The sequence below is a fragment of the Balaenoptera borealis genome, assembly GCF_965194805.1.
Source record: "Balaenoptera borealis genome assembly, chromosome: 8".
Taxonomy (NCBI): domain Eukaryota; kingdom Metazoa; phylum Chordata; class Mammalia; order Artiodactyla; family Balaenopteridae; genus Balaenoptera; species Balaenoptera borealis.
In genome coordinates, this window is record NC_138865.1 from 111,543,801 (window position 1) to 111,566,852 (window position 23,052).

Consider the following 23,052-nt stretch of genomic DNA (forward strand, 5'->3'; position numbering starts at 1 on the left):
AGCAAAGGGAGCAAGGGGTGGAGAGTGAGGGTAGGTAGCAAGAAAGAAAGAAGAGAGAGTGGGAGAAAATGGTGAGAGCGACCGAGGAGAGAGGGTAAGAGAGCACCACGGCTGCAAAGAGAGAATACAGAGGCGCAGTGAGCAAGAGAGCTGGGGACATGGGGAGGGACCGAGAGAGGAAGGGAGACAGAGAAACGCGACAGAGACCGGGAGACGGAGAGAGACAGAGGGAGGCGGGCAGAGACGGACAGACGGAACGGCCAGAGCTAGTGACAGTGACGGGGGAGCGGGGGTGGGGGGGAGCGCGCAGAGGGCCCGGGCCAGCGGCGGGCGGGGGAGGAGGCCGGAATGCGGCGCCGCTCGGCCCCCGCCCCCGCCCGGGCCGCACGCGCCCGCAGCCTAATGACCGCCGCCCCGCCCGCGACGCCGGCCCGAGCGGACCCGAGGCGGCCGGCAGCTGGCGGCGCGGGGCCGGCCGGGGAGCCGCGAGCACTGCAGCGCCGGTGGCAGTGCCCCGGCTCGGCGGGCCCTGATTGATTTGTCAGCCGAGGCGACAAAACCGTCCCCCCACCCCCGATCCGCGCGCCTGGTCCTCGGCTTCCCCGGGCTCGGGGTCTCCCTCCCGCGCCTCGCCCGGCTCCCCGGCAGGTTCCGCAGGCTGGAGCTCCCCGCCCACCGGCCCGGGCCCTGGCGCCCCTCCTCGGGCCCCCGCCCCCCGCCCCTCCTCCGGCTCGGCCGGGCTCGCCCGCGGGCCCTGGGGCTGCCCGCTGCACCCTCGCCCCCCTTGGGCACCGTGCCAGCCCCCCCAGCCCTCACCCTGCCGCTCCCCCCTAGCCCGGCGCCCCTGCCCCCCGCCCCCCGGCCCTGGCCCGGGGCCGCCCGCCGAGCCGGCCACACCCGCGGCGGAGGACTCGGAAAGGTAAGAAGGCGCCCAGGCCGCCCTGAGGGGCAGGGGGCTGCGCGGGGGGCGCGTGCGGATGGGGGCGCGTGCGGACGGGGGCACGGCGGGCACCCGCGGGCCGGGGACCGGGAGCCGCCGCTGCCACGGAGCGGGGACAAGCGAGTCCCGCCGGGCCGGGAGGGCGCTGGGCGAGTTAGAATCGCATCGGGAGGACCCGGTGGGAATTCGGTGAGATAGTTACCCATCTTTCTGTCCCGGGACTCGGGGGTCTCTCTCTCAGCTACGGACATCTCGGTCTGTATCTTTTCTCTTTTAAGGAATTCTCCTCCTCTCTCACCTTCATCTCGGAGTCTCTAAACATTTACGGGACCATTTTCCTATGTCGCTTTTGAGGAATCACCTCTTTACCTCTCTCTTTCTCAGTCAGAAGGAGTCTCTTCTCATCCCTTTCCCCAAATAAGCATAGTCTCTCCTTGCCCCATTGAGAAGGATTTTCTTTCTCTTTCTCACTGCCCAGTTGCGAAGCAAATTGTCTGTTCACAATTTGCCACCGTCTTCTTCTCTCTTACCCATTTTGAAGGCTAGACCCCCTTCTCTGTCACCCTTTTACGCCTTACGCCGTTTAATTCTGAGGGTGCTGACTCCATTTGAGTTTTCAACTAGGGGGTGGACCTTCTGTTTTTCTAGTGCAGGGGCCGATTATGGGGACTCCTCATCCAAAGCAGGGTACCAGCCATCCGTGTTACCCTCCAGGCAAAGGGCAGCTGCCCAGGTGAATGGGGCATTTGTTTCCAGGGGCGAGCAGGGAAGACTTCACCCAGAAACAAAGAATTGAGATCGACTGAGACTGTCCCAGCCTCTTCCAAGGCTGAAGAACCCCAGCTTCTGGGCTGAGGGCCCACCTGGAGCCACCCTCCCCCATCCCTTTAACTTTAAAATAGTTTAATGAACACAGAGAGAGAAATCTTTTTTTTTTTTTTTTTTTTTTTCTGCGTGGTGAGCAGTCTACAAAGAGAAAGGGGAAAGGAGGGAGAGGGCTTTAACTCTGATCCCCGCAATTAGTTCCCTGGGAGTGGGAAGGGGGGGCAACCGGGAGCCTCAGTTCTTCAGATACAAAAGCATTTAGATCGCTTTAGACCGGTTAATCCTGAGTCTGGCTCGGGTCTCTTTTGTTTCCCAACTCCATTGTGGGTTTTGTGCAGTTTCTCTCTGTTCGAGTGATTGACTAGCCAATGGATGGTAATTATCCAAATGCCCCCTCTGTCCTTTGACTGACTTCTCCGTATTATGGGCAACCGTCATGCATTCTGTCATTCTATATCATATTACATGTATTATCATACGAAGTCTCCCACACACACACACATAAAGGAGGGAGCCTCAGCCCAGATGCTGCTGCTTTTAGAAGGAAGGGCCCTGAGAAATTTGTCCTGGGCACGATTCGGAATACAGAGCAGGGGACTCCAGAAATGGGAGGTTCTGCAGGTAATTTGTTTTGCTGGCTGGGGGTGGGGGTGGGAGGTAGTCTCTGGGGTTGCGGTTAGAAAGACTGTGCTGCAGGCTTGGAGCAGGCCTGCCAGCTGGTAGTCCCCCTGCCAGATGATTGGAGCGGTTTGGACAGATCTGGCATACTTTATGGAGAAACTTAGAACCAGCCTTTTGGCCCCAGACTATCAGAAAAGTCTGCAGGGCTGAGTCCTTTTTCGGATACTGGAACTTAGTGGCATGTGCTCAGGACATCAACCCTTGAGATCCCAAAATACACCTCTTCTTCTTGTGGCTCTTCGTAGGACAAGCCCTTTGGACTCTTGTCCCTGTTTGCTGCCAAGGAGACAAGGAGACTAGGGACGGAGGAGCCAGCCATGTCTATTCCAAACCCCCACTAGCTGATGCTGAAGGTCTGAGAAGGGACAAGCTTTTCCAACTATGCTTTTTTTACAGATAAACTTAGTGCCCCTTGGTGCAATTGTGCATGCCATCACTTAAGAGGGAGGCAGGATTTATAAAAAGGAGGCTTTGCAGACGGAGATGCTGGGGTCCTCTGAATCTGTGGGCAGGACTAGCCTTTCTTCTGCTAAAATGGGAAAAAATGTTTTATTATTACAATGGATATGAAGTGCCACCCAGATGAACAGCCTTGCAGTTAATTACCTTGTTCTTCATCAAATATATGAGCAATAAACTCTCCAGGAAGGGAGGGGTGTGTGTGTGTGTGTGTGTGTAAATAGATAGATAGATGGATGAATGCAAGGGAGAGAGAAACCGGCACTCTTTTTAAGACCACAGAAAAAGATAGACTATTTTATGGGAAGCTTGATACACTCTGCAAGATGCTTTGAATTTTTCGATGATCAAATATACATGATCAAGCTGTGCATGTTAGGGTGTGAGGTGCACTGACGGTCAATGGCTATTGATCAGGCTGTTAAGTGTTTCTGCTCAGTTTTATAAATATAGATGGATCCCAGATGATTTAAAGAATTGGATAGTTAAGAAACCGGCATTCTACATTTCTTTGGAGAAGGGGAAATGGCTGATTGGTTACAAAAACCACAAACCATTGTTTACTCCCGCATACACACACACACACACACACACACACACACACACACACGCCTTGGAAAAGGTGAACTTCATTTGCAGGGGTGTTCACGAATAGAGTAAAAATATTCCAAGTGTTTTGTTTGGAATAGTCACTTTACTTGAGCATTATTCACAGTCTGGGAGTTTACTTCCCTCTCTGTCTCTCTCTGTCTCTGTCTCTCTCTGTCTCTGTCTCTGTCTCTCCCTCTCTCTCTCTCTCTCACACACACACACACACACACACACACACACAGACAGAGGCAACCACAATTTTCACCCAGACTGACATGCTGCTGAAGAGATGGGGAGAGTGTCATTTTGGGGAGTAGGGTCTAAGGTCCTTAAAACCCTTCTGGTTAAGAATAGGGTGAACTGGCCACATAGCCTTTCCTGATTAGCTAATTTCTCACTAATCTAAAGATTTTTTAGAAAGGTGTGGGGTGTATGGGGGGGTGAAGATTTAAAGATAACCTCAAATTGGTCTGGAAAAATTCAGCCGACAGGTTAGAAAACCTATTTCTCTTTCATTCTCTCTTTCTCTCTTTCATCCTCTCCTCTTTTTCCTGTCTCTTTCTTTCACTTTGCCTTCTAGAAATTAAAAGTGGACTTTGAAAGGAAGGGGCAATGAGAAATGGTTGGGAAGGGGGAGAAGAGAAAGCAGACTTTTAATTTTTTTTTATTGTGTTGCATGGCAATCTTATTTGTAATCATCCAATTAGCTATTTTGTAGAAAGATCATGTTCAAGAAAATCAGCCTTCACCCGCATCAGTGAAACTTAAGCCTACAGACAATTTATAGTTATGTTTTGGTTTCACATCTGAAAAAGAGAGTGTGGATTTTAGATTTTTCTGTCTGGAAATACCTTTTCCAGCTAAGAGCCCCTCACTGGGGGAGCTCAGGCATTCCTATTGATAAATCCTCCCTGGAAATGGAACTGAAATTGGTATCCTTCAACAAAGTTGATTCACCTAGAAATGGATGAATCAGTCCTGATTGGGTGGACATGCCCCTTCACCTCATTGTGTCTGACCTATCACTTAATTAATCTCTCCCAGATGCAGAGCTGTTGACAATGCCAAAGATAAGCAGTATTTTGAACAAAGCAGAAAGCTTTTTAAAGAACAATGCACAGTGAGGTTTCAGGCTCCTAAAAATGTGTAAATCATCAACATTTTGATGGAGTTTGTTATAGCTGAGGCGCAGAGATGGTCCCATCTTTGCTACAAACTTTCTGTGCTTTTCTTTAACCACTGGTATCTATCTACACTCATTTTCTGCCTCTCCTTTCTGTCTCTGGTTCCCTTCCTCCTGCCACTCCCTCTCTCTGGATTCAGATTATCCATGGCTAGTTTTCTGAAAATTGTCCTCTGTTTCCCAGCTTTGTCCCTGGCTCTTCAGATCCTTTTGATAGTATTAGGGCTATCGAGGTGGTCAGCTTCGAAGGCTTTGGGTGACAAAATATTGACTGCATTTTCTAGTACCTTATGAAGGAGGACGTTTGTGCTGGAGGCACCTTGGTGACATACAGGGAATAGTTCATTAATTAAAAGACTTGCTAATTGCTGCTTGAATTACTGTACAGAGAGAATGAAATGAGTTTGTAAAAAACGACAATTTGGGGAATTTTTTTTTTTTAGCTTCAAACATTCTTATAAGCAGGTCCTAGAAAATGTGTTACTTTTACTCATGCCTCTATCGTCAACTATTCAATTGAGCTTCAATTAATGATAATATATGGTCTGGGATCCTTACTGGGCTGACTGATGGAAGAGCTTTGTTGAATTTGGTGCAGGTGGCACTGTTTAATAAGCACAGGAAAGAGTGAATAATGTAGTGCTTGCAAAGAGAAGTAAATGCAAAATAGATCGCTCTAATTATGGCAGCCCCCAGAAATGGAGATGCAAGCTGAAATGGCCAACTAGCTGGGAAATTCCAAATAGAGCTGATTGTCCCCTGCCTTTTTACTTTTGAGGACTGATGGTAGCTTAAAAGTAAATTTGGATGAGCTCATCTGATTCAACACAAGCACAAATTCAAAACCTAGGTCTGATGACCTATCAATGTTTTCCTTAACTGTCTAGAAGCCTTTACCAGATAGTATAATTCAGTTCTAAAATGGGGCCATCTGAACATTTCTTCCTGCAAGAGATCGGCACAAACTCATTACTACTAGTCTTCGTGCTTTACTGCAAAGTATCAGGAGATTGTTTTTGTTTTGTTTTGTTTGAATTTCTTTATGCCTGAGAAAATGAGTCTATTGGAAATCAAAGTGTGAATACTTAAGCAAACAGAATTTCCCATATACCTGCAAGGGCCCGTAACGATTTTCATTCATGCAAAGATAATCGATGGAACATTAGTTGTTTTAATTAATGGAAGAATAAAAATGGGGGAGGGGGCAAGAGGTTGGGCTAAGGCTGAAGCTTATGTGGGAAATGACTCACTCCTCACCTAAGGAGACAATGCCAGCTCCCCAAATAGCAGTAGAGATTTGCTAATCAAGCCAGTAGAAAGTTGGGCTGGGGTAGAGAAAGGGCTCTGCTGAAAGTGCAGGGTGAGAGAAGGTGACCACGCTGAGCATTTTCCCCTCCCTGCAACCTCACTGTTCCCCTCGGAAATGTACCAAGTCCTACATCACCTCATAGGAGAGGAACCTTCTTAATTCCCAAGAAGGTGCGATTTGTGCTAGGAGCGAGTATGTTTTTGTGATGGTAAAACAGCGCCAGTGGCTGGGAAACCAAAATTAACATTCTTTAGCCTGGATTAAGGAAAGGCTGGGGCTGAATACTTGTGAGCTTCGTGAAATGGGCTGACAGATGTACGGAGTGTGCTAGGTATGGGGCGATCCATATCCTGTGAGTGTGCAGAGATTCTCTGGTTGGGGACTCAGGGGAGAGCCAAGTCCAGCATCTTTAGCCAAAACCTCCTCTTTTTGTTCTGTGGAAATGTTTACCAAATCCTCCTCCAGTCTAGTCAGCGCTGGCTGGGTACCCCTGTCGATTAGTCTAAGTGAAGCTCATAAAATGTTTATGAGGAAACCTTGCTTGGAAATAGAGTTTAGGGGTGTCCTGCTGTCAGAAAGGGGTGGCAGAGATGCCTTTGAATGGAGAAAGACCGTGGTAGGAATTTTTCCAGTCTCAAATGCATGTCAATACAAGAGTTGTCAGTTAGTCAAGAGTTCAGCTGCTTCCTCCCCCATCCCCACTTCTTTTCCACACTATTCTTCCTGATTCTCCTCTTAGCAAAATGCGGTTCCCAGTGTGAGGAAATTTACTGCTGTTAGTTGTGCTTCTATTTAAAAAGCAACCAGATTAACAAAAAGGGCAGAATTCTAGGACTGGGGCTCTTCTAGGACTGGGTTGTATTCTGGGTTAGATTAAGACGAATTACCCTCAAGGAATGGTGGTAGTTACACCCGTTGAAAAAAAAATGACATCTTGTTGCAATACTTTTTTTTTTCTTCCAGAATAGTTTACATCTTTGCATGGAAATTAGTAGGTGGGGAGATGCAATTGGCTATTGTGTATTTTGTTACAATTGTTCTTTAAGAATAATCTGATCTGACAGATTTACATTGTTGACAATGTGATTTAAGCAGACCCAGATACAAACTTTCCCCACCCTAATCAATAATGGTAAATCCTTTTGCTGAGATGAACAATCTCCGACTTAGTATATTCATGTTTCTTTTGCCGCTTCCCTGTAATAAAATTGAACGTTTTGTCACCACTTTGAGAAACACTGCCAAACACCTTAAAACACATGTCACACGCCAGCAGCCCCTCATTTCCCTCCTGCGGGAGTTTCTACATCTGGAATCATAATCACAGATAAAAACCTTGACAAAATTGCATCTGAGCACATTCCTCTCCGCAGCCCTTACTTTCTCATAACATTTAATACAATATTAATACCTGCTACCGAAAGGCAGGAGGGAGGAAAGGGCTGCCAACCTCCACGTTTCCTGATGCATCATGTTCAAACCTGAAATTCACACTTCGTGTTTCATTTTAAGTTCAGTGCATTTAACAGGGCCCTAGAGAGAGGGCCCTGGTTAGTTCCCCAACCTGCTCAGCTGACGCTCTGGGAGGCGGTTTCGGAACTGTTCAGATCGCTGCAGGGAGAAGAGGAGGAGAAATTGGGCTCCTCCATGCCAGAGTCAGGCCAAGCCACTTATGTATCCACAGACACGGGGTTCTTCTTCGAAACAGCTAAGGCCCCGCTAATTTTTATTGTCAATAGTGGTAACCAGCAGATTTTCTGTAAGGTGTGACCAAGGCAATGAGTTGATTTCATGAAGAGGTGGCCATGCCTGAGCTGATTTGCTGCTAACTGACAGCCTCTCACATCAATATAAAACACTTCCCCCTTCACCTCCTCCCCCAGGCCTGGGAAGGGGGGTCCTTGTTGAAGATATGGGGCTTTTCTGCCATCCTTGTGACTCAGCTTCACCCCATCTCTTCCTGGAGAGGTCCACAACCCCACATTCCTGCGCGGTGGCAGGGAATCACCATTCCTCTGCTGTACAAATGAGAGACAGAGGTTAGAGAGAAGGGGAAAATGTAGGGCGCTTACCCCCCTGGGGGGTTCCTGGGGGCATGGGTGATACACTGGAAGAGAACTTTCAGATATTGGTGGCTTTGTTCAGTCCTTGCCATTCTCTAACCAGAACTAGGGTTGAGACAGACCACAGCAGTTCTAGGGAGCCCAACCAGGAGTGCTCCCTCCCTTTTAAAGATTTAAACCACCAGGTTTCTGAAATGAATAATCAGCACCTCCAGTAGCAGCCTCACTGTAGAGGGACACACACCCCATACACACACACACACACACACACACACACACACACACACACACACACACACAGTTCCCTAAGCAAGACCCACTTCGCAGCCGAACAAGGAGTATAATTTGCTGAAGGGTGCAACCCTGAGAGCAGGAGACATTACATTTTACTCAGGGAACCGAGGCAGGCAACTGGCCCTGTGACTGCAGCCAACAGCTTTAAGAACACAGTTCTTCCTGCTGCAAGGCAGAGAAGAAACAGTTGTCTTTGCCTCTTTCTTCTTTGCAGTTATTATCCAAGAGGCTTTCCCCACCCCAGTCCCCAGCACCATCCTCAGTGTTTCAGATAATCCATTGGCGGTGCCCAAAGGGGGTCCCCAGGCAGGCGGGTCTGGGGCCAAAGAGGGCGGCTCTCCCTGCGCGGAATCCTTCCCTGGTGGCTCCCAAATCAGGCGTTTTCTCTGCCTGCATTTCCCTCGGGGGAGACTCGAGAGGCTGCAAAAATCTGGGCGCCCGTTCGCTCGCTTGTCAAGAAGCAAACTGTCTTCACATTCTCCAAGAGCAACATCCCTGCCTAGGAAAAGGAAAGAAGAGGCAAAATAAATAAAACCAGTTAATGTTGTAGTTAACTTGCAAATCAAGTAAATCTGTTGGTGCCGTATTTGAGAAATAAACCATCAGAGCGTCACAGCAAACACACACTTCTGAACGTCTTCATTTTGATTTAATGGTATATCAGCGTCAACTATCGCTTCCTCTGCTGGTACACACGGCCTGATGCCGCGGGAGGAGGGTGCCCATGTTTATCACCGAGTGAGATGACTAATTACACCTTGTCAATCACCGGCTATGAAGACATAAAACCAGCGCGCACAATGAAGTAGTTGCCTGCAGCGTCAATTAGTTGGCGATTCGGCGGTTATTGCGTGGCCCTGCTTTGGCCGCCTCTAATAACGGGACGGAGCTCCGGGAACAGCGCACTGATCAATCACCCTCCTTCCGCGGCTGCCGGGCTCCCGCCCCCTCTTCCCCCGCCAGGCCCGGCCTCACTTTCTCTGGGCGGCATGTGCTTCCTCCCTCCGCGGCCCCGGCTCTGTGGCGCCGGCAGCCCCGGGAGCCCCGGGAAGTTTGCGCGCCCGCAGCTCCGCAGCCGGCAGCCGGGAGCCCCGCAGCCTTCGGGGAGCGCCGGGGCTGGTGGCCCCTTTGTTGGAAGAGGCGTGGAGGGAGCGCTTTTGTTCTGAGTTAGTCACGGTGGCCGGCTGGAGGCTGCTACCTCATTATGCGCCCGGTCTGTCTGTCTGCGAGGAAGCAGATGGTGGGGAGGTAGGCAGCGGCGAGAGTAGCCAGACCTGAATTCCGTTCACCTGTCACCTCCCACAAAAGGCAGGTTCAAGGGACCTAGGGAGTTTCTTCCCCTACCTGGGGGAGGGGCGTCGAGGGGCCGCTGTTTCTGGCGCCCCAGAAGGTTCCATTTACCCGCGGTTGCCTGCGCCCCCCACCCCCTGCCATCCCCTCGGCTGCGGCTTCTCGCACCGCGTAAATGTCACTCACGTGTCAGGGTGTGTGTTTACAGCCTGTTCCTCTCCTTGTTTAGTCTCCGCGGACAGGGCTCAGCGGTTGTACGACGTCCCCCCGCCGCTGGGGGAGATTAGCAAAGTTACCAGCCTCTGAACCCGGGGCCGGGGAGGGGGTCCCCAGATCCCGTGGCGGGAAATGGGCTTGAGCCTTTTGCAGACCGGAGCCCGTCCCAGCCTGCCACGGAGGGATAAATAGGCGGGCGCTCCTGGCGGGAATCCTGACGGCCAGGGAATTTGGGGTAGGTCAGCGATGGGTGTGGGCTGCTGGTCAGTGAGGTGTCGAAGAAAGCGTGCGCTTACAGATACGGGGGAAGTGAAGAGACGCAGGGTATGTTTCCACGTTTCTTGGGAAGCCCGCGGCAAGAGTTACCGAGGGCTCCTCCCCCCGCCCCGCAGCTCCTAAGAAAGCCCCTCGAGTTTTCGAAAACGTATTGCAACCACCAGCCTGGGCGCAGAGCTGCACCAAGGACAAACGCTCCAGCGTTGTTGCAATTTTTTTCCTACCGGTTGGGCGACCTCCCAATGAACCCCACTGACTCCCAGATTAGATTTTCACTCCCTACTTTCTTTGAAAGAAAGTACCCCAGATGGGTCAGTAAAACATGCTTGTGTATGCAGGTAGGCATCCGTGTGCCTGGGCGCTGGCCGTGTGCAGGCGCCAGAGCACACGTCTGTGTGAACACTCGCGCACGCGCGCCTTTGGGATTATGGTCCTTTCCTTGCCTCGCCTTGGGGCATCTGTGCATGTGCAGCATGAACAGACACACTTGTAACTTCAAGAGTTTTGCAAATATGCAAAACATGGCCTCAGAGAATCGTGTGGCCTCGGAGGATCTTTCGCAGGGATCTAGGTAGAGTTGCCTCCATATAACTGTGCAATTTTCCAGTTTATAGATGCACCCTCCTGCCTGGCACTGTACACTTATACTTGAAGTGCACGTGCTAGCTCTACATTTCTGCTGGCCGTGTTTTTGCCAACAAAGATGAATGTGTGCATTTGCACACATGAGCATGACTGTGCTTGGGCATTATAAGCACACGTATATTTATGTCTGAAACTTATATAAGATTTGTGTAAAGTATGATTTTGTGCTGCCTCAATTCTATGCCCTGTAAGATAAACTACACAGATCCTGGCTAGCCCCTTACCTCCTGTTGGCAATCAAGTCACTTCACACTAACCCGCCTCCAAAGCAGAGCCAGGAGATGGGACTCTATAACTGACTAGCTCATTCAGTTTTTCTCTACAATCACCTTTTATTTCCTAAATCCCGCTTCACCACACACCCGGATATCTCTCCCAAGAGATTCTTGGTTGAGCCTGAAGTCTGGGGGTTGGGGTGGCAGTTGGGATTTATGCCGCAGGCCAGGTTGGTGGAGAAGTGGTGCTGCCAGGCGGCAGGATGGATGCCCTTCAGTAACTGGGTCTGTGGCATGAGGCACCCAGCGGACAGAGAATGGGCCAATGGTTTTTAAGAACCTCACTGATGCCTAATGTAGCTCGGAGTGGGAAAGTTTTTAAAGGGAGGAGGAGAGGGAAAAGGAAGTGATGAAAGAATTTGCTTAGTGCCTACTGTGTTCCAGGCATTTTACATCCGTGATCTCTTTCACTCGTCACATCCAAGTGGAGAGGGCTTTCCTGTCCCTCACTTAAAAGATGAGAAACAGGCTTAGGGAAGTTAAGTCACTTGCCTAAGGTTACACTGCAAGTAAATGGCAGAACTAGGATCCGAACCCATGCCTTTCCTAGTTCCTACAGCCATGCTCGCACCCACTCTTCCAGGCTGGAGAGAGACCGGGAAGAGTGAGGAGCTGCACGCTGGACCATTAATTGGGCCCTAGCTCACTTGAAGGGAGGATAAGCTGACTGGCCCCACTCCCCGGGAGCCACAGCTCCCACCGGTTCTTGCCTCTCTGGCTCAGCCGGGTCCGCGGGAGTCCTGCGCGGCAGTCCGCAGCCCGCGGCGCGGAGCCTGGGCCGAAGGCAGAACTCGGCGGGAAGCGGCCGAAGGCTCTCCCAGCTCTGCTCCAAGGCCTGCCTTCCCAGGCCTCCCCAGCCGGTGCCCGAGGGGCGGCTCCGGGCAGAGGGGAGACCAGAGTGAGACCTCCTCAAGCATCCTCTGGCGGCTTCGCTTTCATAGGATGGAGACGGCGGGGAAAGAGGTTTTAAATTTCCTTCCCGAAGCAATCGCAGGAAACTGTTTGTAGCTTAAAACTCTAAACCCCGCGCTCTCCCTCCTCCCTCCCGCCCCCGCCCTCCAGCCTCGCCCACCAGCTCCCACCATCTCGTCGCTCCTCTCCTCCTCTTGCTGCTCCCCTCCCTCTCGGGTCTCCCGCCTTCCCGGAGCACGCGCTGCCAGGGCCCGGGGTGCCGGGCGGCCAATGGCGCGGCGGCAGGACGTGATGTCAGGCGCGGCTGTAGAAAAGGCGCGGACGCTTGGCTGGCGCGGACTGCAGAGCCGGGGCTGGGCTCGGCGCGCTCTTGGAGAGCATTGCGCGCGGCTGGGCCCGCGGCCGGCGGCTCCTCCTCCCGCTCTGCTCCTCCTCCTTTTTCTCCTCCTCCACCTCCTCCACCTCCACCACCTCCTCCTCCACCTCCTCCACCTCCTCCTCCACCTCCTCCTCCTCCACCTCCTCCTCCACCTCCTCCTCCTCTTCCTCCTCCTCCTCTTCTTCAATTCTCCCGGTGTCTCTGCTACGCTCGCCGGCTTCCGAGAAACCCCTACTTCAGTAGCCGACCCAGCGCCTAGGCGGGTTGCCTTGGGCTGGGGGCACATCCCGGGGAGGGGAGCGGTCCAGGCAGCTGGGCGGCCGTGGGCACCTAGTCGCTCCCGGGTGAGCCCCGACCGCAGCCGTCGCCGCCTCGGGCAGAGTTTGCGCTCCTGCTTTGCGCCGGGGGCGCCGAAGACGGGCGGGCGATGCCCGCGGCGTGAAAGCGCCCGCGGCGGGCGCTGACCTCTGCCCTGGTCTCTCACCCCCTCCCGCACCCACCCCCCACCCGCCCCGTGCCCTTGTGACCCTGGCTTTGGCGCCGCCGCCCAGGCGCCCCGCGATGTAGCTGCCCCCGCGCCTCGGCGGGAGGCGTCCTGGCCCGCGGGCGCCCGGGGCCCGGAGCCCGGCCTGGGGGCACAGCCGAGCTCGGGCGGGGCCGGGGCCGCGGTGGCTATGCACCGGGCCCGTTAGCGCGGGGAGCGCCAGGCAGCTGAGGCGGGGGGCAAGCCCTCCCGCGGAGGAGCCGCGCCCCCGGCCCCGCCGGTCCCGCCGCGATGCTGTTCCACAGTCTGTCGGGCCCCGAGGTGCACGGGGTCATCGACGAGATGGACCGCAGGGCCAAGAGCGAGGCTCCCGCCATCAGCTCCGCCATCGACCGCGGCGACACGGAGACGGTAGGCGCACAGCGGCGGGGTCGGGGCCAAAAGCTGGGACGGGACCGGCTCGGTCTGCTCCTCTGCTCTCCTAAGTTTGGGGGCAATTTGGGGAGCGTCCTTCGTGCCGCACGGGACTGGACGCTGGGGCTCCGCGGACAGGATGCAAGGCCCGTAGCTCCCGGCTCAGGGGAAACCCGGCTGTTGGCGGAGGAGGGAAACAAGGTTGAAACCGAAATTTCAGACGCTGAGGGTGGAAGAGAGCATTTCTCCCGAAGTGGGAGCGAAGTCCTACCCGCGGCCCGATGGCTCTCTTCTCACTTCAACGGGCTCTTTGGTCGCCAGCCCCGCGCTCTCCTCCACCACTCGGCTCTGGCTGCTGGCGGCGCCGCCTGCGGCGCGGGGAAGGCGAACAAACCGGCAGTATTGGGGCTCCAGCCGACTTGGGCCTCTCCCCGCCTCCTGGCAATCGGGGTTCCCGTCCCAGCGCAATTTCAGGGGTCGAAGTCTTCTGGGCTAGCGCTTTTCGTTGTTCGCATCTTGGGCCTCCTGGCTGGCCCGACTTGGCTCGGTTAGGGCCGGGAGTTCAGGCTCTGGCCTGGCTCTTGTGGAAGGAGAGTCCGTTCGGATCTCCATACCTGGCTCCACCAGCCCAGCCCCAAATAGCCAGTTCCTTGCCTCAGACCTCCCTGGGGGCCCGATGAGCAGACGCTGCCCAAGCCGGGCCCAGAAGTGACCTTTAGAGGCCAAGGAGGTGGGGAGCATGAGCGAAACTTCTCTGCTTGGAAAGCAAGAGCAGCAGCCCCAGTGCCTCTGCTTCTGAGCTCTTCTTCCCCAGTTAAACCCTCTCAGCCTATCAGTTTGGTTAGGAGAGGATTTGGATTGGGCCTATCCTGCACTCAGAGACTTTGAGGGTGCCCATGCACCCCACTCACCATCTCCCAGGACCCAAGAGGGCCCCAGACAATGTGGCAGAGGTGGTGGAGGGGCAGAGGTTGCCCCGCGATTTGCCCTGGCCTGAACCTTCGGCTTAAGGATCCAGAGATCACTGGGATTAGGGGCCAGGAACTCCACCGAGTCTCTGGAGAGGAGTCTGTGGGGAGGGTGACTTTTAATGGTCATCTTACCCCTTTTCCTGAGGCCCAGCAGAGTGGCTCCTTTAAGAAACAGTTTGGGGGAAGCTTTTGGAGGGCTTGGCTGAAGTAGCCACTGCTGCCCCCAGTCCCCAAACACAGCACGAGCCTTTCTGGGAAAAGAGTAGAAGGAACAGGAAGGGGGAGAAGTAAGGAGGAAGATCTATCCAGGCCAGCAGCCGGTCCAGGGCCTGTGGCCGGCTTGGGCTGCATGGGCGGGCCTGGGTCCTGAGCCCCCTGGTTATGGGCCTTTTGGGGTGCAGGAAGAGCACCGCACACCCTGGCAGGCACCCCCATCCCCCCACCCCCACGTTTAGGGCTAGCTGGAGCCTCGGAGGGAGCTGCGGGTGCCCGGTTCCCCGTGGCGTGGCGGCGGGGTCGCAGGCTGACGCAGGCGCTGCGGACTCGCGCCTCCCTCCCTCCGCAGACCATGCCGTCCATCAGCAGTGACCGCGCTGCGCTCTGCGCCGGCTGCGGGGGCAAGATCTCCGACCGCTACTACCTGCTGGCGGTGGACAAACAGTGGCACATGCGCTGCCTCAAGTGCTGCGAGTGCAAGCTCAACCTGGAGTCGGAGCTCACCTGTTTCAGCAAGGATGGAAGCATCTACTGCAAGGAAGACTACTACAGGTAGCCCCCACCTCGGGACCCACTGCCCTGGGCACCCAGGACCCCTCATCTCAGATGCAGTCTTCTCCGGTTGCCTTCCCTCCAGTCCCAAGGGAGGGTTCCCTACCTAGGTCCTCCCTTCTCCAAGCCAGTACAAATTGGATGACATCCTTTTTAAACAGCAATTTGAGGGAAATCTTGGAAAGATCTGCGAAGTGTAGGGACCCAGAGAAAAGCAGAAAGTGTCCTCTTCTTAGCTTAGACCAAAAATAAGCTCGGGTTGGGGGTCCTTGCACCCTTCTCCCTTTGAAGTTTCTTGGGTCAACTAGAGGGAACAGAAACAGGCACCCCCTCCCTAAACCCAGGCAGTCTAGGCTGGTGTGGAACAAAGTTGGAGGGAGAGCTGGGGGATTGGATTGGGTGCATTTCCGGGTCTTTCCTGGAGATGGGAGTGAAAGCTGGCCAGGACTGAAGAACGGGAATCACTGACAGACTCCACGTTCCTTGGTTCTCCTCTTTGGGTTTAGGGTTAGGTCTGCTTATTCTCTCTCCCTCTTTCTTTCTTTCTTCCTCTCCCTCTCTCTCTCTCTGTCTCTCTCTGTCTCTCTCCCGTCTCTGTGTTTCTTACAAATTACAAACGTCTGTAGGATGCCCAGGCACTGCTGTGGAGGGCAGGATTAGAGGTTGTGAGGAAGGGGTAACTGGGAAGTTCCCCTTACTCCCGAGCAAAGGCTTTCCTAGGGCTTGCTCAGACTCTGGGTAAAGTCTTTGTAGGCATGAAAATGGTTAAGGGAAACTATATTTCAGGGTAGGACCAGACCTGGGCCAAAATCTAGTTCCATCTTCCCCCCATCCTCCAAGTTAAGACCTGGTTGCCAGTCTTGAGGAGTGGAGTTCCGCCAGTGGCAGCAGTGGCACTTGGAGGAGGGATGTGGGGGGGTACCCAACCGTGTGTCCCCACAGTCCCTCCCTCGATGGTCCCTACAGGCGGTTCTCTGTGCAGCGCTGCGCCCGCTGCCACCTAGGCATCTCGGCCTCGGAGATGGTGATGCGAGCTCGGGACTTGGTTTATCACCTCAACTGCTTCACGTGCACTACGTGTAACAAGATGCTGACCACGGGAGACCACTTCGGCATGAAGGACAGCCTGGTCTACTGCCGCTTGCACTTCGAGGCGCTGCTGCAGGGCGAGTACACCGCGCACTTCAACCACGCGGATGTCGCAGCCGCAGCAGCGGCAGCTGCCGCGGCCAAGAGCGCGGGGTTGGGTGCAGCCGGGGCCAACCCTCTGGGTCTTCCCTACTACAATGGCGTGGGCACGGTGCAGAAGGGGCGGCCGAGGAAGCGCAAGAGCCCTGGGCCCGGGGCGGACCTGGCGGCCTACAACGCTGGTGAGTGCGAGGCGCCCCGAGCGCCCCGACGGGTTGAGGGAAAGTGCACTGCGTCAGTGGCCAAGAGCCGAGTGAATTTCAGTGTCTTATACATGTATACTTATAGCACTCTGGGTACTCCAGCCTTTAGCTTCCCCAGGCCCACCGGACGACCTGGCAGAAGGGACATTAGCTCCCTGGGCTCCAGCCCATGCGCTCTCGGCTGGAGCGGGAGGAGAGGGTGCATTAATGGTCTTGATGCTCTGGGTGCAGGATCACGTCGCTGAGAAATTTTTTAGAAGCAGCTTTTTGGTCTGGGCTTTTTACCCACTTTGCTGTGCAGAAAGTGCAAGGATAGAGAAAACAAGGCAGAGCCGACACCAAACAGGCTCTAGGTTGTCGTGGCTGAGGGAGAGGATCTGGGGCGATGGATGAGCGAAGCAGAGCGGTGGGGGTCCCAAGAGAAAGGACAGGCTGTGGCCTCAGGCACCGAGCTTGGCCTGGCCTGCGGCCGGGGTCATGCGAAGTGTCCTGAGTGCGGCAGGCTCGGGAAACTTGGGCCCAGGAGCCTTTGAGAAAAAGCGGGTCGTAGTGTCCCACCCGATCTTCCTGCTCCGCCAGGTCTCGGTTTTCCTCCGGGGTTCTTCCTCCGAGTTCCGGGTGACAGCGGGGCGCTGGGATGAGAGCCGCGACCCTCCAAAGCCGGCGCCCCGGGTTGGGACCCAGTAGGCCTGGCCTTGCGCCGGGGTAGGGTGGAGGGCTTGTTTCGCATTTCCGGCATCTTTGAACCCCGGGTTGTTCCGGGAGAGGCTCTGCCCCCTCCCGCGTCCCTCCGCGCTCAGGACAGCTGCGGAGGTTCTGAGGCCTGGCACATTGAACCATTAACATCTGCCCAAAGTCTGCAAGGCCGGGAAAGGTTTATGACTCCCCGGGCTTCTGAACTTGATAGAGTTTATTTGCAATTACTTTCTTTATTTCGTCTGCGACAGAATTGGATTCGGAGACTTTGTTTTCTTCCTCCTTTTCCCCTTAGTCTAATGCACAAGTGGAAACAAAACAAAACAAAAACACTGAACTGTGCAGAGAGGGCTGTGGTGGGGAAGAAGTCAGGATTATTTTGATCTTTAAAAATCTGAGCTGGCTCGGGGCGGGGGGCGGGGAGGGGATGAGAGGCGGGTGGGGATCCCCTGTTCGCTCCAACGAAGTTGCTTGTTGGGTGATGGTGGGGCATGTGTGTCTTGGTGTGCGGAGCTGGGAGGAAAATACAGCCCCCAGTCTGGTAAATGGTGAGGTGGCTGCGGCCAGGTCTTCGAGGCGGATTTAATATCTGTTGAAGGCTCTACCAGAGATGCGGCTCTCCAAAACTTCCATCCCTCGTCACCCACCACCCTGAATAGACCACACTGAGTCCAGATCAGGTCCCCCAAAACAAAGCCGGTCTATTTATCAAGTGGGGTCGGCCTCCAGTAGGAAGCAGCAGGCGGGCTGGGCCACAGGGCGCGCGGTGGTTGGGAGTGGGATTATGTTTTCCCGGGCAGACAGGTTCGCAGCCGGGTTTGCAACTGAAAGGTAGGAGGTACCGAGGTGTATTTGTGCTTTTTGCTGCTCCGCCGCCTTCCCTGGCGAGGCCGCGCCGCACCGAGCAAGATGTGTCTGGAGGCTGAGTTTCAGAGGAGCTGGCATCTCTACGAGACTTCCCCACGCATATCATCTCGTCATTTTCTCTTTGGTCCCTCTCTTCCTTTTTTTTCCTTTCGGCTCTCTAGGCTCCACTTTCTCTCTCTGCGTGCGTCTCCCGTTTCTCTGTTCCTGTCTCTTCCTCTCTCGACGCTCACGTCTCTGGCCTTGGCCCGGGCTTAACCGCGCACTGCGTGCCGCCGGTGGCTTTGCGGCTCGCTTACGCGGGGCTCCCGGGACTAGGTTGGGAAAAGGGGGAGCCTCCCTGGCCGCTCCTGCCCGGCCAGGCCTCCCCCGGTCTGGCTGCTGTCCCCCTCCCTCCCCTCCCGGCGCTGGCAGGAGAGAAATGGCTGCAGTGTGGGCCGTGGGGTCGCTGGGACTGGAAAGAGGGCCCCGTGGAGGGTGAGATTTCGGGGGTGTGTCCGGGCAAGTGTGTGTGTGCGTTGTGTGCGTGATTCTTACTGTGAGGACTCGAGCTTGTTTGTCTGAGTGTCCCGCACCCAGGGGCCCAGCCACACGGACCCCCTGCAAAGCCCATCGCTGTGGGGGACAGTCCGGTGGAGGAGCGGCGGCACCTCACTACAGCGCGGTGAGCTCGGGCAGAGTGGTGAGGGGGCGCCGTCGGTGCGCCCGGCCCTTCGCTTAGGGAAGGGCAGTCAGAGCGGCGGGGCCGCAGGGTCGGAAAGTCCTTCCGGGGCGATGGCCGCGGCGGTCCTCCTCTGGCTGCCCCTCTGGGACGAGAGCGCAGCCCAGGTCCCGGAGGCGGAACTGAAACCTACCCCACCCCGGAGCGTGGCTGCCCGCCGGCCGGGGTCGCGGACAAGGCCGCCGGAGACCGTGAAGGGCCCGGGCCGCACGCTTTGCGCCCGGGTTTGCGCGCCGCGGCCACGGGAGTCCCGCGCTGACCGGCCGGATGCCCGGGCCTCCCCCAGCCCCAGCTTTCTGTGTGTGTGTGTGCCTGGCGGCATAATTACTGATTTGATTCCAATCCATTATTTAGACAATTGAACCTACAATCTAGTCTTTAGTAAAATGAGGCGAAGTCAGATTTGATTACAGGTTCAGTCCCAGCGACAAGAGCTCGAAACCCGATGGGTTAATAACAGATCACGAGTAAATTATTCATGATTTTACGAGCTCTTTAGCTCCATTGAATCGGCCTAATTGAGAGGAAAAAAAAAAAAAAGGAGAGAGAAAGCTTGGTCCTCCCCCTCCCCTCGTCCCCTTGCTCCTCCCCGGACCCGATCCTGGGGAACCGCGATCCGTCTGGGGAGCTGGGGGCGAGAGTGCGGGGCCTGGGGCACCGACCAAATCTGGACTCAACAGCCTCTTTGCCCCCAGCGCAGCCCCCTGCCCCAGCCGCTGCCTGGCCTCGGCCTCCCTGCCTTGGGCCGACTCCTTTTCTGCCCTCCTCTCCTTTTCCCCCTTTCCCGTTTTCACCACTCCCCAGCCTGTAACAGCTTCGAAAAAGCCACCCCGCAGGGACCCAGTCTCCCTGAGACCTGGGATTCAGTTCCTTGGCCTGGACCCTCCACCACACAACATCCCTACTATTTCCGGGCCTTGCTGTCCCCTCAGGCTCTTTCTGTGTCTCTCCTGGTTTCTTTCTGTCTTTGTAGCTGTCTCTCTCTGGTTCTCTCCATATCCACTGCTTTCTTTTCCTCTGCCTCTTCTTTTTTTTTTCCTGGCTCTGTCCATTTTCCCTCCCTACCATCTCTCCTTTTCTCTCCATTCTCTCTGTCTTTCTACATCTGTCTCTTTCTTTCCTTTCTCTGCCCTTTCTTTCTCCCTCCCCTAAACCACCTCCCCCCATCTAGGCCTCACTCAGGGCATGTCCCTTGGGTTCGTGGGGCGCCAGGGTCCCCATGGAGCTCATTAACAGCAGCAAGGCCCAGGCAGGGGCTGGGCGGAGGAATGGGCCCAGAGATCCCCTGTGGGGAGGCCTGCCCCCCCACTCCTGTGGAGCTGGGGACTAGGGGCAAGAAGAGGGTTGCTCCCCACAGCGGGGGCAGGGCAGTTTCCATGGATCCCATTTGCAGTCATTCTGTGATCCCCTTTAAATTGCTGGATCCCCGTTCTTCACTCTGAGCGCTCTCAGTGGGAGTAGCCCGGCTGGAGGACTTGGGTGCCTGGGTGCCTATGGGAGGAGCCCTTAGGAGGTGTAGCCACTTGCTGACAACTCCTAGGTTAGGGACAAGACCAGCATCTTGTGAATGTTTTCTGCAAGGGACCACTCCTCACTTGGGCAGGGGAGGAGTAGGTCACCAGGAGAGCAGGAGTACTTCTGAGGTAGTATTGCCAGATATAATGCAGGGCTCCCAGTTAAATTTGAATTTTGGGTAAACGACAAGTAAATTTTTTTAGTGTAAGTGTATCCCATACAACATTTGAATTTTAAATAAACAATGAATAATTTTTTAGTATGAGTGTATACCATGCAATATTTGAATTTTAGGCAAACAACGAATCAGTTTTCAGTATAGGTATGTCCCATGCAATATTTGAGACATCATACTAAAAAATTGTTCATTGTTTATCTGAAATTCAAATTTAACTGGACAGCCTGTATTTTTATTTGCTAAATCTGCAGCGCTATTATGGGCATGTGATGAGACAGGAGATATATTCCCAGTTGCCCACTTTAGGGGGAATGAATTAATCTCCTATGAGGCATTCCCCAAAGTAAGACCTTACGTGTGGGATGGCTCAGGATGTATTGAGGGGATCTTGGAGAGGGGTCCTGTGTGTCCCCATCAGCCACCAGGTTGCTAAGCAACTTTCTGAGGCCCAAGTTTTCCATCCCTGTCCCCAACCCCAGTGCCTTCCAGGCATTGACAGGCCCAGCTGGGCCCCTTCTGGATGGGGACGGGCTCCCCAAAGAGTCATGCTTCATCTTTGCCTGCCTTTGTGGTGTAGGGGAAAGAAACAGCAAGGAGGCAAGCACTGCAGTGTTGAATCTAGGCTCAGCCGTAAGCAATGGTGTGGCTTTATTTCCCTTAGCATTAGTTTCCTCATCTCTAAAATGGGGTGAATAGCAGTAGCCACCTCTTGGAGCAGTAGTGAAGCCCCCCTCCCCCCAGGTATGTAGAGCCAAAGGCATACCCTGGGTGTGGCATACATGTTAATTTCTTCCTCCAGCTTCCTTCCCTTTTGGTTAGAACTCTGCCACTCCATGAGATTTCCAAAGATCGCTTAACCTCCCTGCCTCATTCACCTCATTTGTCAAACTGGGAAACAACTGCCTCATAGGGCAGTGGTGAGGATTAAGCTACAAAATACAGTTTCCAACCTTCGACCCAGTGCCTGCGGCCCAGGGCTAAGGGATCGTGCAGTACCTTTGGTTGTAGGAACTGATGAGGGAGAAATGAAAGTGAGTGGAGGGTATGGAAAGTGAGTTGAAGTCTGTGACTTCCAGGTGCCTGCGCCAGACACTGTGTGGGGGAAAGGGGCAGGGGAGACTGGAGACTGCATTCCTCCTTAGGGAGTGCAGGGAGAAACGGGAAGATCATGGGCCTGCCGTCTGCAGTCAAGTGACTTCCCTTTCGGAGCCTCAGTTTCAATATCTGTAAAAAGGGGGAAATAATGCTTGGCTCAAAGGGTTGTTTTGAGGATGAAACTGTGCATGTAAAGCCCTTTAGCACATCTTGTGGAGTTGAATGTCATTGACAAGTTGTAGCTGTTGTTGTTATTATTACTATTATTATTGTAACATGATGGCTCAGAATGGTTTTTGGATTCTCCTAGAGCTGGGTTTGAATCCAGCATTTCCTAGCTGAGTGACCCTGGGCAGATGGCTCTCTCAACCTCAAACTCCCCTGTAAATCTATAAAATGGGATAATATCTCCATCTCAGTGGGGTGCGGCACCTGCCGTGTGGTCCTGAGGCTAGAAACATTTGGCGAAGCGTGGGGTGGGTGTGGACTTGGCAGTGTTGTTGGGGTCCGGGCCAGGAGGTTCACCTGCTGCCTCTGCGTTCCTTCCCCAGCCCTGAGCTGCAATGAGAACGATGCGGAGCACCTGGACCGCGACCAGCCGTACCCGAGCAGCCAGAAGACGAAGCGCATGCGCACCTCCTTCAAGCACCACCAGCTTCGGACCATGAAGTCTTACTTTGCCATTAACCACAACCCCGACGCCAAGGATTTGAAGCAGCTCGCGCAAAAGACGGGCCTCACCAAGCGGGTCCTCCAGGTCAGCCGGGCCAGGGCTAGGGGTGGGGGCATCTGTGGCGTCAGGACCTGGGGTGGAATCCCACAATGGCCGTGGGCCTTGGAAGGACCTTCCACTCTACGTCCGCCTATCTCTTTATCTTTCTCTGTTCTCTTTCTCCATCTCTTCAGTCTATCTCTAGCTGTATTTCAATATTTTTTTTTCCATTCTAACTTTGTCTTCTCTCCTTCAAGTTTTGTCCCTCAGTGTTTCTGTTTTGTGTCTGTGTGTCCCTCTGTCCTCTTTGTCTACACACTCAGTCTCTTTTCTTTCTTGTAAGCAATTCTTAGTTGCTATTTATTACCCAAGTGACACTCAAATATGTTCATGTTGTAAAAGGTTCAAGCATTTCAGTTAAACCAGAGCTTCCCCCCACCCCCCCACCAGCAACCTTGGCCCCTTAAACCAGGATGCCCGTCCAAGGCACCTGCTGTTAGCCGTTTGCTCCTTCTGCTTCTTGCTCCTCACTTGCTCTCTCTAGTTTCTCTCTCTCTCTCTCTCTCTCTCTTTTTTTTTTTTCCTGTCTCTCTCTAGATTTACCTTCTGTTTCTTTGTTGTTTCTCAGACTCTCCCAGAAGCAAGGTTTGTAAGGGAGAGGGATTAGGGCAGATCCCCTGGATGGAAGTAGATGGGTGCCTCTGAAAACAAGCAGCATTGCACTTGTATGAGGGTGCTTTCTTGATAGAGAGGATCCAGAGCTTTCACCAGATTTCCTAAGGGTCTGTCCACCACCCCCAAAATGTTAAGAACCCCATTTGGGGATACAGGCATCCCAGCTGCCTGTATGACCCAAACTTGTGGCAGAGCCTTGGGTCACCACTTTTTAAATCTTCAGCTCCTCC

General features: G+C 54.3%; 1 protein-coding gene across 3 annotated transcripts in view; it reads left to right on the top strand.

Moving 5' to 3' along the window:
- The first annotated feature begins 840 nt into the window (after positions 1–840).
- LHX2 (LIM homeobox 2) overlaps positions 841–23,052 on the top strand; it is a 31,661-nt gene continuing 9,449 nt past the window's right edge. The window contains exons 1-4 of one of the 3 annotated variants that reach the window (XM_082401780.1): positions 841–919; positions 14,773–14,975; positions 15,918–16,345; positions 21,987–22,192. In XM_082401780.1, the coding sequence (XP_082257906.1) occupies positions 14,776–14,975; positions 15,918–16,345; positions 21,987–22,192 (834 nt within the window). In that variant the 5' untranslated portion in view covers positions 841–919; positions 14,773–14,775. Of the gene's footprint in view, positions 920–12,304; positions 13,234–14,772; positions 14,976–15,917; positions 16,346–21,986; positions 22,193–23,052 lie in introns of those variants that run through there. The other 2 variants (XM_082401778.1, XM_082401779.1) reach the window with 2 other exon arrangements.